Raw genomic sequence first — 17,654 nt, 5'->3', positions numbered from 1 at the left:
TTTGGCTGCTCCATGAATAGATGAGTGAAACAACTGATAAAAGGTCTTTTTTTTTTTTTTTCTTAATGTTTTTTTTTTTTATTTTTTCAGGGGAAGATTTGGCATTTATTTTTCTGCCTAGGGTTGGCAGGTTGGGTGAATGGCTGGCTAGATTGGGAGTATACAGTATCGGAAATCTGCAGCTACAAATTGAGGAGCAACTGCATCTGAAATGTTTTAAACTTCTAATTGTTGGCTTTATAAGCTCTTTGCTAAATAAGAGGCATCCTTATTCTGTCATCGTGCTTCATGATCATATCCATCATCAAATGGGAAGGGCGAACTTAGGTTTTGTTCCATTCTCTGTGAGATTATTTTTTTTATATTTGTAACCTACTTTTCTCTCTTACCCTTGCAATACATTTCTCTCTCTTTTTTTTTTTTTTTTTTGTTTTTTTTTTTTTTGTTTTGTTTTTAATCAGTTATTTCTGCTGCTTTCCCTTGTTAGGAGGACATTCTTTTTTTTTTTTTTTTATTTCACACAATGTTTTCTTTGCTGGAACTCGTGATGTTGTACCAATGCATCACGGCCCACTCCCACAACAGGCCAGGCAGGTATCATTGGTCTCTCTTCTTATATAGTTAAGAAGCAACTTGGAATACTGGCTTTAGTATCTGGATTATTTCCTTGCATAGTCAAATTGTCAAGACTGACCTTCAGCAGTGAGCTATGAGTGGTTTTTGTCCATTCCACCTGCAAACTGCTGAGTTGGATACACATGTATGTGCTCTGCAGGGTCTGTCAGCCAATGGAACCCTCAGACTCACTTGAGGGCATGGGATTTTCTTTATGAGTGTTTTTTCCGTTAGCAACATTGGTTGGATGTGCAAGATTTAGGGACATGGACTGTTTTAGTGTGAGACTTGGCTAAGACAAGGTGCAGAAGCTTCTTTAAGGAATAGTTTGTGAAAGGGAAGTAACCACGTTCAGAATTCCTATGTTGACAGAAAGCTGTCTTTTCTTTTAAAGATAAAACAATCAAGTTATGGAAAATTACTGAAAGAGATAAGAGACCAGAGGGGTACAACTTAAAAGATGAAGAAGGAAAACTTAAAGATCTTTCTACAGTAACATCACTACAGGTAAGGTGTTGTCTTTGTCCAAAATCCAGTTGTTCCTGTACAAAGAATGTAGTTATGTCAGTAAAAGATTTAAATATATAAGTAGTGATAAGCATATATATGATTATTCTCATAGAAGTTTTAGCTGACTTGAATCTATTGCATGTTTTTCAAGAAACAACTGCTTAATGATATAGTGACCAGGACAGAAATGTTTCAACAGTTTATCATCAGTTTTATTTTTCTTTATAAAATTATCTCAACATGACTTAACATATTTTCGCAAGGGATTCTGAAAAGTCGTGTGCTGGAAGCAGTCTGCTTAATATTAAAGAGTGTACTCATCACATTCAGAGTAACTGAATTAGACAGTACAGCAAAGTTCAGTCTCATCTTGATTACAGTAGTATAAAAGAATCATCTCCTTTCTGAAGAGTGGGATTTGCAGTAGTTTGTGCTCCAGTGAATGCAAGGCTCTGCATTGCTGATGAATGCAGTCATGGAGCTCATATAAGCATGTATGATGTTGTAATAGATTTTTGCTCTCAGAACTGCAATGGCTGAATTCACTTCAGGCCTTTTTCCAAAGGAAGTAGCTAAAGGTTATAACTAGAAGGCTATGTTGTATAAATGCTGCTATTTCATCCATGATAAAAACAGTCAGCTCCCACTTCCAAACCAAACCAATATTATCTATTGTGAAGAAAAACCTCCAAAGTCAGAAGATCTACATGAATGGAATACAAATAGAATGAAATACCTATTCTGTGTGATTAAGCAAACAAAAATGTTTAGGATTGCTTATAACCTGAGATTTCGGAGAACCATTGTTTTGTTCCTTTAGCAGCAAGTTAAACTCAAAGCTTTAACTCTTCTGTGTTCCTCTTTAAATGATCTTGTGGACTGATGTACGATAGATTTTTTCTGATGCATATTCAACCACATTAAATAGTCCTAATTGAGCTTCGCAGCCTGTCTGTGTTTAATGTTTTACCAACATGGAATAGATTGGCATTGTCTAGATATTGAAGCATGACAGTGAAGTTACACACAGGGAAATAACAAGGGCGCAATGATCTTTGTTTTGTAAGATTTCATTGATTATGTTTGGCAGAGATTATAACCTTTTTTGTCCCTTGTCTTTTTTTTTTTTATGAGATAGAGATATCAAAAGAAATACTGTAAGTGATTTACAGAAAACAGCAAAGTCTTTAGGAAAATCAAATACTAGGAATTCATTGTTTGCTTGCTAGAGCCACAACCTCCTGCATATGTGGGACACTAGCTCTTGCTGTGCGACTGGCCTGCACTGTGGCAGCTGCCAGTGCCTCTCTTCCAATGGTCCAAGCTTTCTGTCACTCTGCCTAGTTCTCCATGGCTCTTGTGTCTGTTCTTCCCCCTTGGCGAGGATGGCCTAGCCCAGCTATTCATCCATAGAGAAATTCAATTTGCATACACCACTGAGAAATTTTATAATTTCACCATCTTTGAGTGTTTGCTCTCCATCAGACTCTCATCATGCTAGCAAAAAAATTAAAATTAAAATTAAAATCATACTCTTCCTCTGATTTGTTTTTTTGGCAGGTGCCTGTATTGAAACCTATGGATCTGATGGTAGAAGTCACTCCCCGGAGAATCTTTGCTAATGGTCACACCTATCATGTCAACTCAATATCTGTCAACAGTGACTGTGAGACATACATGTCAGCAGATGATCTCAGGATTAACCTCTGGCATTTAGCAATCACGGATAGAAGCTTCAGTATCCTTTATTGTGGTTCTTTTCTCAGTGTTGATAGCATTAGTGGGGCTTAAGAGACCCATTTTAAAATATTTTTCTGCAAATTTAAAAAAATACCTTACACTTATCAGAAACCCTGCAGTGTTTGTAACAGAAAATGCTCAGATATGATAAAAGAAAGCTAAGAGGTTGCAAAATTCAGGAAATTCTATGTGAAAAATAGCAGTCCTGGAGTTGGTTAATGACAAGTAAACAGGAAAGTGATGCTGACCAAATAACTATCCACCTGACTGGCATAATTTATACCGTTATTTCCTGAAGATATTTCATGCTGAGCTACCCCACATTTATTTTTTTTTCTGAAAGATCTGTCCTTACTGTGTCAGTGTCCCCTGATCTCCATCATCCTTCTTCACAAAACCCCTATGTCTGAGATGTGCACAGTTTGGGGGTTAGGCTCAGCTGCTTCATGTGAGTTGTGTTTTGGGGTTAGTGCAGTTGTTGTGGTATCAAGCACTGGCATCGTCCTGAAAGCTGTGTTGTGGGATCATTCCAGTCACCTGTGAGGCTGCCCCTGCACTGCAGTGGGATGACTTGCAGGAGGAGCAGAATAAAGGGAACCAAGAAAAGTGATTCTCTGCATTTTGCAGAACATAAAGGGACCACTAAGACAAGAGATAGGTTATGAGGCCAGCTCAGAATATTGTCTTCCTTTTGTGATTTCTGCTGTTTTGTTTGTTTGTTTTGTATTTAGAAAGGAATTAGAAGACTATTTCATATATGTATGAAAATATGATATTAGATGATAAGGGGAAATTGTTCTGCTGGGGACAAATTTCTGAAAGAAAACTCCAACATGAAGGGGTGTTCTTTCTGTCCATAGCAGTCTTCCATGTTTCTTCCTTCATAAGCTTGTTTATCTATGGAGCTTGGCCCATACTCTGTTTCAGTCACAGGGGAAAAAAAAATAAAAATCATTAAATCAAATAACTACTGATGTTCTTAAAAACCAAAACCAAATGTTTTTTGTGCCTTTGCAGTGTCAAATGACAGTTGTCTTTACCCTTTAGGATTGTAGATACTGTGAAATTGGAAGCAAATTGAGGAGATAGTCCTTTTCTGTCTTTCAGCTGTCTAGATTAAGTGAGCTCAATGGTGCCTACTTTAATAAGATTGGGTTTTGGACCAATTTATATGTGGTCTTTCAAAGCACAGCAGTATCTGCCGTTGATATCCAAGCAACTGCACTTCTTTCATTTCATAGAAGAGAACAGAGTGGGAATTTTTTTTGCCAGCACTCCTGTGTGGAGTAGCACCATGGTTTCTGACAGCATCCTTCTCACTGTAGCTTCACCCTCCAGTCTTGTGTCTGTCGTGGACACTTCTGTAGGTGCCTACTGTGTGTTTTCTTCCTTTCTTCTAAAGCAGAGCAGTGAGTCAGAACAAGCACAGCAGTCTCTGTGTGTCTGTATATGATAACACTCCAGAATACTTATATGTCTTTGCTTTTGTTGTGTTAAAAACCGTTTTATAAAGTATGGATTGCCAAGAGAAATATTTCTGACAACTTAAAAAAATAATTATGTTTATTACAGTTCATGAGGTCAACATGAGTTTTTATTAAGTCATTTCCCATGGTTAAGAGCTTAGTGACTGAAATATCAGCCCCAAATGAATTTTTAATCCCCAAGTGTGTGTAAATCCTTGAAAATAAAAGACTTGCTATGGGGGTATTGATACAATTAGAACAGAAGTTTTGTGTATGTGTTGGTGGTAAACAATTCTTAGCATTTATGCAGAGGCTTTTATTTTCAAATAATTTATATATATTGATCAGTTTGTCTTCACAAAAGGATAAAAGGCTGGTAGGTGGACGGATTTGTCTGCTGTTTTGTGGATGAGGATACTGAGACAGAAAGTTTAAAGAAATTGCTTGTGAAAGCTATAAATTTTGTAGTCTGATTAACATTTTATTTCATTTACTCTTTGTATGAAAATATTTTTATGCAGTCTTCCAAAGTGCTTGGCCTTCAAAGATGCTTTAAATTCTAGCAATATACCTGCAAAGAGATGGAAAACAGAGTCCTATGATCATAACTGCTAAGATGTGTCTTGATACAGTATGGACATCAAAGGTATATGAGATGGAGTAACTTTTTAGTATCTTTCTACTTCTACTCCTGTATGATCAACTGTTGTATTCAGCCACAGCTGTGCAGACTGTTTTTTCAAGCATCAGAGTATTCCTGTTGTGGAATACTTAGTGATAAGAATACATACTGAGAAGTAAGTTTTTTAGAGCTTGTAATTGAATCTTTGATTTAACTCCTGAAACACTGCATAGTTTATAGTAGCCTGTTCAATTTCTCAGGATGTTTGAGGATGTTTTAGGACTGCTGATGAAGCGAGAAATTCAGATTATGTTTCTGAGTTTTTGGATGGGAAACATTTTGTTGTATCTGATGCAGTAGCATCATACTATTGGGATAGTAATGCAGCTAATTTTGGGATAACTGGATTTCTATGCTGGATTCAGATACAGGTCTTGCTGCTTCTTGTTGGTACATGTGAAAAAGCACTTGGCAGAATTGTGATAAGAGAGTTTAGACAGCAGTAGGAGAGAATATTTGATAAAGAGATGGTTAATGTTAGGGGGCAAAATGTATTTGCTATATTGGCCATAGTGGCAGCAGATTGACTTTTGTACCTCTATACCATGTATTCATGAGTGTAGTTTGACTTAAACAGACTGTATTCACTTCTGCTTCAGACAGTAGAGGTTGTACCTGTACTCTGTTGTCTGACCCAGAGCAACAGGCAGATTACTTTTACTTAACTCTTTGACAAACAAAAAAGTTAAGGTAGGCATGCCAACCTAATAGGTACAGAGTATTGCTCATAGCAAGGGATTACTGGACAATCAAGATAACTGGAAGAAGGGAATGAGTAAGGTAAACATGTATCACAGAATCACAGAACTGTCTAGTTTGGAAGAGACCTCAAGATCATCGAGTCCAACCTCTGACCTAACACTAACAAGTCCTCCACTAAACCATATCCCTAAGTTCAATATTTAAACGTCTTTTAAAGACCTTCAGGGATGGTGACTTCACCACTTCCCTGGGCAGCCCATTCCAATGCCTCACAACTTTTTTCCACTTAAAAAAATAAATAAAAATAAAAAATATATAAAAAATAAATTATTGTTATTATTATTATTCCAAATAGTGCCTTGCAAGTCCTTGTAAAATTGCAGGGGCATGCTTTCTACTAGGTTTTGAAATCTGTCCAATAAAGAAAATGCCTTTCTGTCCTACAGAAAACCCAGTTACATAAAACTCTCCTGGAAGTAGATTAGCTTCTGGTAAAAGCATCAGGCATGCAAGTCGCAATTAGGACTAGACATATTAAGATGAAAAAATTCTGCCAAGTAAACAGTTTAAATTATAAATGAATGTTGCTGGGCTTGGTGCCTTCTGCTACACAGCTAGGAGGACAGGCAGGAGAAGGCTGAAGCAGTTTTAAAAATGCTTGCTTCACACCTTTTTATTAGATGTAAAATGGAAATGAAACATTTTTATTTATTTATTTATTTATTTTACGCCCAAGGCTTGATTCCTGGAAGTACAGGTTTACATGTAGAACACTAAATAGAAAATATTTTGGTCTGAAGTGGCATTTGTTAATAAGAGATCTGGCAGTGATATGTATTTGTCTTTCTACTTTCCTTCAGAGACAGCACTGCTCCATATAATGAACTGCAATCTGTTTACCCAAGAGGCTGGTTGTGACAATGACACAACAAATACAATGGTGGAGTTTCTGGACATTCAGCTCATGTTTGAACATCTTTACAAATTACATGGGAAAGGCTGGAGAAAAAATGTCAGATTAGCAGTGATATGCTAAGTTTTTTCCAAGTGAAGTAGTTTATCTTGTAGAATTTTATTTGAGAACAGTTGGTTTATAACCATTATTCTAGCAGTTTTACAAATCACTAAGAATTATTTATTTCTTTGGAAACAAAAAACCAAAGCAATGCAGATCTTAAGTTAATTCTCTTGCTGGCCTCCTTGGAAAATGTATTAATTCAGCTTTGCAAAATTTGACCAGAATATGTGCTTTAGATAAAGCCTTAGGCAAATCAAATGCAATTAGTTGTTTTCTGGTTTGCTTTTTTATTAGCATAAACACTATCTGGGGTGAAAAGCAGAGAAGTGAATTTTGTGCTATGGCTGTGTAAATTTTCATGAGGCATATGCAAGACTTCTGTACGGTGCTTCCCACTTGCAAGCAGATTTGCTCAGTATTGTTTGGGCAGGAGGAAGCAACGGAGAGGAGAAGGTGAGAGGAAAGAAGGGGGAAGGTCAGCTGGTAAATAATTACTCATATAAGGCTTTTCTTTGCTGAAAGGTTTTATGTGTTTGGTTGTGTTATGGAGAGCGAGTCTCACTGTCCTTAATTATAGATGATACTCTTCAATGGAAAAGAAGTGAGGGAAAGGTTGCTGTATTTGTTAATGTTGTCTGAAATGGCATAGCAGTGTTGCCCATAGCTTAAGCCTTTAGATAAGTCATCTTGGGTGTAGTGAATGAGAAAACAGGACTGCTGGAAGCATACTGATAAGGCTTACTTCACATCAGCAGCAATCTTTGGACTATCTAGCTGCACTAAATATTCTTTATGAGAATGTGTTTGTATCGCTCATAGAACTGTGTAGCTCATAGCACTTGAACTCCCTTCATTTCCTTGTAGCACACTATTTCACTCTGGAGGCTGTCATGGCATTGCTATGGAAACAACATCACCGTTTCCAGCATGTACTCATCTTGAGACTCATCTTGACTAAAATACTCATTTCTCAGTCAGATCAATATAGTCCAGTGTTATCCCGTTTTAATAAAAAATTCCTTCTTCTGTGTCCCAAAAGGGTTAAGCTAATTAGCAAATCACCATAGGGCCTTCTTATAGTCTAATATATTCCAGCATTTGAAGCATATTGTGGATAGTCGGATCGTTAGGCACTGTATCTTGGGGAACTTAATTTACTTACAAAGCAAACAACAACAATAAAAGCAAAGAAACAGTAAAACCAAAACATCACAGTACATAGATGGAGACCAAGTTTGTGGCAGCCCATTGTTCACCTGTATAACGTGGGGCTTTTAACATCGTGCTCTGGGGGCAGCCAGCAGGCTGGGGAAGATATCTAGTCTAGCAAAATTCCTGTTACCTGCCTTGGTGGCATACATTTGAATGCTAAACTGAAAAAAATATGCACTATTCTCTTAGCATTCATGGAACTGGAAGATGACAGGTTTATGTCCTTGAGTGAGATAAGGTTGCTTCTATAAAAATTCCTCAGACGCGATGACTGTGCACAAGCTGTATTCACAATGCATTTTCCATGCTCACAAAAAATGCCTTCACTGTATGAGAACCTGCTCCTGCCCCCACCCCAGCTCAGTTTTCCTCAAGCATACACATTCTGTTTGGAGAGTTTGCAGATGTTATTTCTCTTCTTTTGAGAGAAATGTATAGTATATTCTAGTACTTCCTATTCTATCAAGAAAGTTTCTGCCACCTGCATCAGGGGCTTAAAAGGTATATACCGTACGAGGAAGCCATATTCTCACAGAGTTGCTACCAGCTAAATTTGAGTAGCTTTTCCTCAAATTTGTGGTGTTCTTGTACTCTTTACTTCCTGGAGTCCCCCCTTCTCCCACATGCATTGTCTCTGTCTCTCTCCTTTAAAGGCAAAGTGAAGATGTCTGCAAAGCTAAAATCACACCTGTAAGTCAGAAGCAGGGGATTGCAGAAAGGATTGCAGTATGTACAAACTATCTGTACAGTTTGGCAAGCTCTTTTAGAGTGTAGCTGTTGAGGAATGGTTGCTTTGCTCTCCTAATTAAAACACTCCTACGTGAATAACTAAGGGGAAAAAAGGCTATTTTCAACAAGCTGCTTAGATTCTGGATTGATGTAATGTACTCTTTACTTTCTTTTCTTTTTTTTTTTTTTTTTTTTTTTTTCAGTGGGGTAATACTGGCCTTGTAAAAATAAGAGCTGACAGTAGGAGTGACTCTGTCAGGGATTGTAGTGATAGGACAAGGGGTAATGGGTTTAAACTAAAAGGGGGTAGATTTAGGTTAGATATAAGATATAAGGAAGAAATTCTTTACTGTGAAGGTGCCGAGGCAGTGGCACAGGTTGCCCAGAAAAGCTGTGGATTCCCCATCCCTGGAAGTGTTCAAGGCCAAGCTGGATGGGGCTTTGAGCAACCTGGGTTGGTGGGAGGTGTCCCTGCCCATGGCAGTGGGGTTGGAACTGGAATTTACAACTATCAAAAGTTTATGCATCCTCCTAGGAGATACAAGAGCTGGGAAGGTGACAATCTCTGTTAGACAAGGTAAGAGTTAAAGTAACTTTAAACAGTGTTTTTTAGAGAAAAAAAAAAAAAAAAGCCATAATGAAATGTGCTTTGGCCTCTCTTCCTTTTTTTTTTTTTTATGAGTCAATCAGCATTTACTTTATATGTTTGAGGCCTGATTTAATGTTGCAAAATGTGATGATTTTGATGAAGTCCAATAATCATTTTGTTTAAGCTGAAATATGAACTACATACCAAACATCACTGAGGTGTACAAGCAAAGCTAGATAGAGTTCCAATATCAAAATTATGTATGCACCATAAAAAGACTTAATATAGATTAAATCGGAGAAATAACTTAGAATAAAACCCTATCATCATTTTAATGGAGCTGTTAAGCAATATTACTAGATATCAATGATCAAATAAAGCCTGTTTTTCTTTAAGCTGTTTTATATTCTGTAGGGGTCTACACTAATTAGATATGTAATAATAGATAAATAATAATTAAGAAGAATAGAAAAAGAGGAAAGAATTCTCTGACTGTTAGACTGGGGACCACACTGACTCCATGGGTATGTAATTAAACAATGCATCTGGCACCTGTTCTTCATAACCACTGTAGTCAAACATAGCATAAAATGAAGAATTTTAAGCGTTAAAAAAAAATATCTCGTAAGACTACTGAAATGAGGATTTTTTGAAATGTGGTAGCTGGGGAAATCCTTGATGTGTGTTTCTGCTGCCTGATAGGAATAATACAGTAGGGATTATTTTATTTAAATCGCACAATGTGTGTTTTTAGTGTCAGTTGAAGACTAAAATTAATGAAAAATTAAGTATGTATAACTGTAAATTGTTATCATCTCTGAACCATATAGAATCCTGATAGTAACAATCCTGATAGTAACAGGGCTTTTCCTAAACTCTCACCAAATTCATCTGTAAGAAAAATGCTGTGTCACTAGTGTAAAGTGCCAGGAGGAAACTGCAGTTCTAGAGTCACTGAAAGGATTTTGTCTTATAGCCACTGACATAGATATAGCTTCTACAATACTGTTATTCAGAAGAATACAGGCATTGAATTGGTTCTGCTTCTGTTGAGGTAAAACTATGCCCAACGCAAGGACACAGCATTATCTTTAACATGATCATAATCTACTGTAGAATATCATAATTTTTAAGCTTTTCAGTTTTTAAGCTTTTCAGAGCCAAGACAGTCCTGTCTTTATCTTGTGCAAATTGTGGACTTTATCTATAACTAACGTATGTGACTCAAGTAATAGATAATAATTCTAAGCAGTAAGGCTGTGTGAATAGTGACCCTAAGAACCTTAAGGGTGATTTGTTTTCAAGAAATACAGTGAAGTCTCCTCATCTTTTAGGAGACTCTGATACCAGATCCTGAGGGCTATGAAAATGATGAATAAATTTGCAAAAGTGGTCTTCAAAACTTTTGTTTGATTTTGTTTCTTGCCCAAGGTTACCTTATGATGCTTGTCAGAAACCACTGCATTTTAACTGTTCTCATCACTTTAAGTTGACTCATATCTCAAGAATTTGACTATCAGTCAGTCAGACAGAATTGGATGAAAAATCACATCTGATAGCTAAAGGTGAGAGATCAGTGCTAGTTAAACATTATTTTAGCATCGAATCACTGTCTGAGACCATTCTGCCAGACTGCTGAAATGTTCATTGTAGTGAAAGCAAACAATACACGGCTGGAGGATCAGATATCAGTGTCTTCAGGGCATGGGATAGAACTATGAAAATATTCCCTATCTAGCTGTCCTCCAAAAATACATAAATCGAAAGAGTTGAGTCTGACTGTGAAAAACTAATTATAGCTGAGGCCATTGCATTCTTGGCAATGATGAGTCTTTTCCTTTTTCTGGAATTGTTTTTAAAGAAGTTAATTTAAAGTGATTTGAGCATAGCTGTAGCCTTGGGATAATTACTGCACTGCAGATTTATTGTTTAATAAAAATATTAATTTGTTAATCAGAATACCTAATTTTCTTACTTATCACTCCTGTCCACACACTATTTGAATGAATAAGTATGTGATTCAGTTACCCTTTTAATGGATTTCTCCTTTATCTAGACCTCCATCTTCTCTAATGCAGTTGTCCCCAAATAAAGATGCATACCCATTATGTAGTTGCTGCAGAGGTAAGGAAAAATGTAGCCAGAGGCATTAAAATATTCTTGGTTTTTAGAACCATACAATGAATTGCAAAAAAAAAAAAAAAAAAAAAAAAAAATTGTCTGGAGTTGCAGCAGATGATAAAGCATAGCGTGAAATCCTGAGCCCATAAAAGCCATGTCAGAACCCTTTAATAGTACACTAAAAAACAGCACCAGGATTTCACTGTGTTCGTATATTTGTAGAGTGATCAAGGTGACACAACTATAAAGGACACTTGGAATTTTACAATAGGTCCAAAGATATCTTTTCACAGATCTCCACAGAGTTAATTGCTTTCCAGTCTACTTGGGACTGTTCTTCTGCTTGTAGCAAACAAATAACCATTTTGCACCAGAAATGCCGTTTAAAATCCCATGATCTCAAGCTTTCTCAAGTTTGTTACTGTTGGAGAGAGAAACAGCACTTAGAAGAGATGAAATTGATGTTAACAACATCAGACAGATTTTTTCACCCTAGCAGTTTATGCCGTGAGATTTTTCAGGTTTTATCTGGAATCTGAGATCCTTCAGCAGAGAAGGACTTAGAAACCATAGTAAGAGTATTAAATTGCAGCAAAAGGGTCTCATCACAGAAATGATACTTAGCTAAGTAGCACTCACACTTAGCATAACACGACTGCAGTCAATGAAGTTATTTCTGCGGAAGTGGGTAACAAGATTCAGTCCAAGATTTATTGTCCCGCTAATTTTATTTCTTCAGATCAGTTTTAATCAGTATGGTGTCAATGTGGAAGATTTTAAATTGCATGCTTCTGTTTCCTCCTGGATTAATGTCTCACTGAAGCGTTTTAAAAATGAACCATTCTCTATTGTCACGGGTGCAGGCGGTGTGTCCAACCTGAAAAACATGTATTATGAATTTATTGAAAGTTAGAGAAAAAAAACATTTACACAGTTCCAGGTACAATTATATGAAAAGATAATGTATAAATAATTCAATCAGCTCTGCCAGAGGGGAGAATTCTTTTAAATGGGTCTAATTATTCTCATTCCCTTGTGAGTTTGGACTTGAAATTAACCTTGCAAAGCACAGTCTTTTGTGGAGTATTAATATAAGGAAGAAAATGTAACTTGCTGTGTTCATCAGCTAAAATCTTTTAACTTGAAAAGCATTCCACAGAAGAATGGAGAGATAATAAAAATGCCCATGCAGTCATCTGAGTTATTGAAAGCCACGTAGTCTGTACCTCAGTGCTCTGAGCCTTTAAAACCTGAGGCCCTGGAAGGGTTTTTTTTTTTTTTTTTTTTTTTTTTTTTTTTTTTTTTTTGTTTTTTGCTATTGCGGTAGCTGGGGTACTTCTTATTAATACAGACATTTCAATTTTTCATCTACTATCATAATACGCACTGGGAAGGATTGCACTGAAGTGGTGCCATTACATATGAAATTACAATACTTTCCATTTAGGGAGTTCACTTTTAGGGCCTTTGGAACAAAAATGCTCTTGTAAATAAAAGTGATGTTAATTTAAACAAAGTGACAGGACCAGAGTTAAGGCTAAGTCTATTGTGACTGTTTTCATAGTGAGTAGTTATGTGGCTTGTCTGGAATCAATGTTCTGAAAAGAGATCAAGCAAACAAACAGACAGCTCTGAATATCGAACTCCTTTGCCTCAGAGATAACCTGCATGTTTCAAACTTCCAGAATCCATATTTCTCTGCAGCGCCTAGAGACAAAGCTGATGGGCATTTTTGTAAATCCTTTCACATAGATTAAGCAACTAGCTAATACTCCTGCCAAAAGGTTTTAATAGGTGTCATATAATTTAATAGAGATGATTTTGAAAACTTTCACTCTGGAGACTCTCATGAGAACTGAATCTCTTCCTCATTTTCATTTTCACATTGCTGATTTTCAAGGATTTCTTGGCAGCGCAAAGATGCTTGCATGCAGAAGTGTCTGTATAAATGCTAAATTGAAGCCTTTATTACTATTTTTAAAATAACTGTTTTTCAGAAAAATCTAGATTTTTAAAGATAGATTTATTTGACTACTTCTATAACAAACATGCAGGGAGGGGGAGAGCATTATGCTCTAAAAGACATTTCTAGGTAGCTAGATTCTGCAAAAAAAGAATTAGTCCTTTGATTTCAAATATAAATTCACTTCAAATTTGGAATTATTTTACTTCAATATGGTATAAATACTGCTGCACTCATGATTTCCACAAGGTATGTAGAAGAATACATTGCATATAGGGAAGGAAGAATTCCCACCAAAATGCTCTAAAGAGTCTATACCCTCCAGCTGGAAATTCTGTACCTGCCTTTTAATAGGCAGGTCTTCCTACACTGCATGAGATTCTAATAAGTATAAAGAAATACATTTCTTTATAGTATTGTCTGTTAGTGCATAGACTATTCTTAAAAAAAAAAAAAAAAAAAAAAAAAAAAAAAAAAAAGAGAGAGAGAGAGAAAGAGAAAGAAAAAAAAAAAGACATTTTATTTCTGGTTTCCCATAAGTTCTGTGGGAGGCAATCCCTGGCAACTTCAAAGATGCAGTTCAGTGAGTTATATTTGTTGTATTTCTCTGTACTTTGGGAGACTGCATTCAGCAAACCAAGTAGGTCCCTCTCAGTTCTTTTCTAAATATCTCGATATCTAAATATCTCGTGACTGGTATCTGCTATCTTCCAAATATAACATTAAGCATTCCACAACAGTTTCAAACAATTAATTAACATGCAAATCTATCAACTAAATGACTCTGAGACCTGTCAGTAATTGAGTACTATACACTGAAAACTGCAAATGTGCCTTTAAAATGACTGGTCTTTTCTGTTGACTCATCCACTTGATTTTGCTCTCAGCTGCGTGTATATACAGAAAATAATTTATTTGCTCTTGAAAAATTTAAAGATGCACGTGGTTGCAGCTAAAACAGACGTGACTGTGCCTACAGAAGAAAATGTGTGTGTTCTGCTGTAAAAAGCAGGCTGAAAAATCAATTTTTAATTGCATTAAAATTTTCCAGTGGCTAATTCTAAATTCTTAAAGTAAATTAATGGTTGCAATGTGTATGAATAGGCCTATATATGAGAAATTTAGCATGCCATTTGTGCCATTGCAGTTCCAAAAGACAAATGTGATGCTAACAGAAAAACTTCTCAAAAAACTTTGCCATGTCATGCCTCAGTCTCTTATCTAGAGAGCATTGACCCTGATACTGACTCTCCTCTGCTTTGAACTTAACAAATGGAAAATGTTTCCTTTTACTACTTTTAGTTTCTTACTGAATATCTCCAATTCTGAATTAAATATGAGACTAAATCCAGTGCCTTTGGTTCAGAGATTTGGGATAATGTATTTAAGGTCCGTTGCTGGTTCCCTGTTTGGGCTTGGATGAGTCTTGTTAGTCCCTTAGTCTTGAGGTTCTCTGGTTCCTGTTCGCTGCCAGTGAAATGAATGAAATCTTGCTTTCTAAACATGTTTAAAGGGTCTGAATATTCACCTCTCTGCACTTCATAGGTTTTTAAGTTTTATGGTGTTAGAAAACATAAGTAGAGAACTAAATTGGACATGAATCTGGCTGCAGCTGTAGCTATTAGCTTGTGAGGAAACATGGGCCACCTTTTGCACCAACAGTGTTGCCCTCAGTATGTGTGATGCCCAAGGAGCACCACTGCAGCACACAACCCTCATATTATCTATGTCATAAAAATGCTTATTATTATCAGTAAGGCAGAGGATGTGCTGAATATATCAGCGTATCCCTAGGTGAGCTAGATCTCAACAGTACCTTAGTTTTTATATCACTTGTTTACCTAATTGTATTACTTGTTTAACTGCCTGCCTAATTCTCCGTCATGACTAGTCCTAGCTGAGTAGCTGAAAGCTTCATTGCGGCTGCAGCCTCTTGGCTATTACTGTGGCTTTTCTTCTTCCACTAACATCTCTTTTTCATCTAATTTAGGCTGTAATCTTTGAGTTATAAGAAACCTCAGAAGTTCAAAGAACATTGTTAACATTACTTAGCCTCTGTATGCACTTTGTACTTATATTGTCTTTATATTACGAGCAATTCTTTTGCTTTGTGTTTGCCCAGCACCTAACATAACTGATCATGAGTTGGCTTTCCACATAGGGCTAAAAGGCCTGTAGCAGTTTCACTATTTCTCTATCTCATAATCCTGATGAAGAAAACTGAAGAAAAATGCAGAAAAAAAAAAAAAAAGCTGGAACCCTTTGTACTATCATAATGGCACCATCTAAATGCCTTTGATGGAAGCATTTTCTTGCCAATCCACATCAGCAAATTCCCACCAGTGTGGGACTGTTGCCAGATTTCCCAACTCCAATACAATATGTTGAAGAATCATTGTTGTAAAGACCATAGAAGTAAAAATGGAATTGGGCTGACATTTTACTACTAAGTCATTTTCAAGTATGGATCAATACCTTGCATTAGCAGATATTAGGTACAAGGCAGCTTGAAGGAGCACTCTTATGCAGCAGTTTCTTTTTTTGTGGTTCAGAAGAGTCAAATGGTACAGACAATGTAATTGCAACTCCCTGGGCTTTTAATAAAGCCCATATAGCACATGCTTTTAGTAAAGCAGTGGAAGAATGCTGCATGATAAAAAGCATTGACATTGTGGCTATTAGGAGTACTTAGAGTATAAATACCGGGTCATCTCTCTGCCTAAGGTAAGAGACTGGAATTGGACGAAAAGGCCAAATTCATTAACCTATTGATAATCCATTCCAGAGACCCTTGACTCTTGGACAACAGGTCTGAGAGTTAGAGACTCAAAAGCTGCACTCTATCCAGTGGTGTCTGTACAGTTGTGACATGCCTATAGTGGAATTGTCCTTCAACAGTGAAAACATAAACAATGTCTTTAAGAAATAAAAAGAAAGGAGCAAGGAGGAAACTACGTAAAAGTTAGGGCCTGCTTCTTTCTTTCATAGTAAGTTGATGTAATCACATCATGGTGTTATCAAGCATACTGAGGCCTGATTCTGTGCCTGCTGCTCAGAAATATATACAACCTGCAAGAAAACTGTTGGCATTTGGAACTAATGCTCTCAGTTGACGCATGGTATAGGAATGATATAACCACCATGTAGGAAGTGTAAAACTGGTAGAGCTTGATTTGTAAGCATCACAGTTCCCTCCTTATAATGAAAATGGTGTGCACTAAATGACTAACAGAGGAAATCACTCGGAGAAATGCTTATATTAAAACAGTGTAGAGCCTCAGCAGGACCACAGCAATCAATTACCCTAAAGTGAAGCCCTGGCAGCTTCCGTGAATTGCTATTGATTTTGACTCCTAGTCAGTGAATCTTTCTAGGTCTAGGCTAGAATGTAGGTGTGAGATGCAGACAAAATTAGGAGCAGGAACAACCTCCTGTGAAAAACACAGGGAACAGCCAGGTTGGGAAGATGTGTTATGGTGAATTTTATTTTTCGGAAAAGTGTGCAAATTTCAAAATGCCAAGTCCCACTCAGGGGTAAAAATGAAGTGTCAAAGCAGAATATATTGAAATAAGAAAGATGAGGACATTTTTTTTCTTATAAAGTTATTATGGAAAATTCTGTCTGGCTTTCTAAATAAAGTCTCTGCTCTGCATTGCAGTTGAATAAAGGGGGTTCAGTTAAATTAATTTCTGTAGCCTGAATCCAAGTATACCAATGATTTCCTTCCTATAATGAACCCACAGACCTTGCAAAAATGATTCCAAAATAATGATGTAAGATTCAGTCCCTTATGTGCTATAACTTCTGAATTGCAAGTTTGGCTTCTACAAAATTCAGTTTCTAATAGTATTCCTTGATGGTTTCTAGAAGATAAAGCAGCTGTTTGTTTATGCATACTGTTTACTTCAAAGGGAATTTAATCTGTTTTGAGGAAACTGCTATGTACACATTATCATACAAGGAAACTCATTCTGGAGCCTTTTTTGCTCAGCAGGAACCTTATGTATTTTCCACAGTCTTGTTATACACGTTTTGGCATGAACATAAAGCAGGCGTGCTCATTTATATTCTAGCTGATCAAATGGAGAAGACTGAACAATGTACATTTTGGATCAAGGTGAGGGCCATCTTTGTGACCTGCCCTAAAAGAAACTTTATGGATCAATGTCTCACAGAAGGGAATATTTTTGGTAGACCAGTGGCCCAAAGGCAGTGGAACAAATCATCTTCCTCTTATTATCCTAATTTTAATATCAGCTGCACAACAGCAGACAAAACACTGGACTAGAACTAAACAAACCATATA

The 17,654-nt window shown here is 36.6% G+C and overlaps 1 protein-coding gene across 1 annotated transcript in view; it reads left to right on the top strand.

Annotated features, from left to right (window-relative positions):
- Positions 1–17,654, top strand: part of PPP2R2C (protein phosphatase 2 regulatory subunit Bgamma) — a gene marked incomplete at both ends in the record, with an annotated part of 131,588 nt that overhangs the window by 82,191 nt on the left and 31,743 nt on the right. Inside the window, 2 exon segments of the mRNA XM_084285814.1 lie at positions 1,010–1,122; positions 2,686–2,863. Of these exon segments, the coding sequence (XP_084141940.1) occupies positions 1,010–1,122; positions 2,686–2,863 (291 nt within the window).

This window comes from Netta rufina, assembly GCF_964035555.1.
Source record: "Netta rufina genome assembly, chromosome: 4".
Taxonomy (NCBI): Eukaryota; Metazoa; Chordata; class Aves; order Anseriformes; family Anatidae; genus Netta; species Netta rufina.
This window is presented reverse-complemented; position numbering and strand designations above follow the sequence as displayed.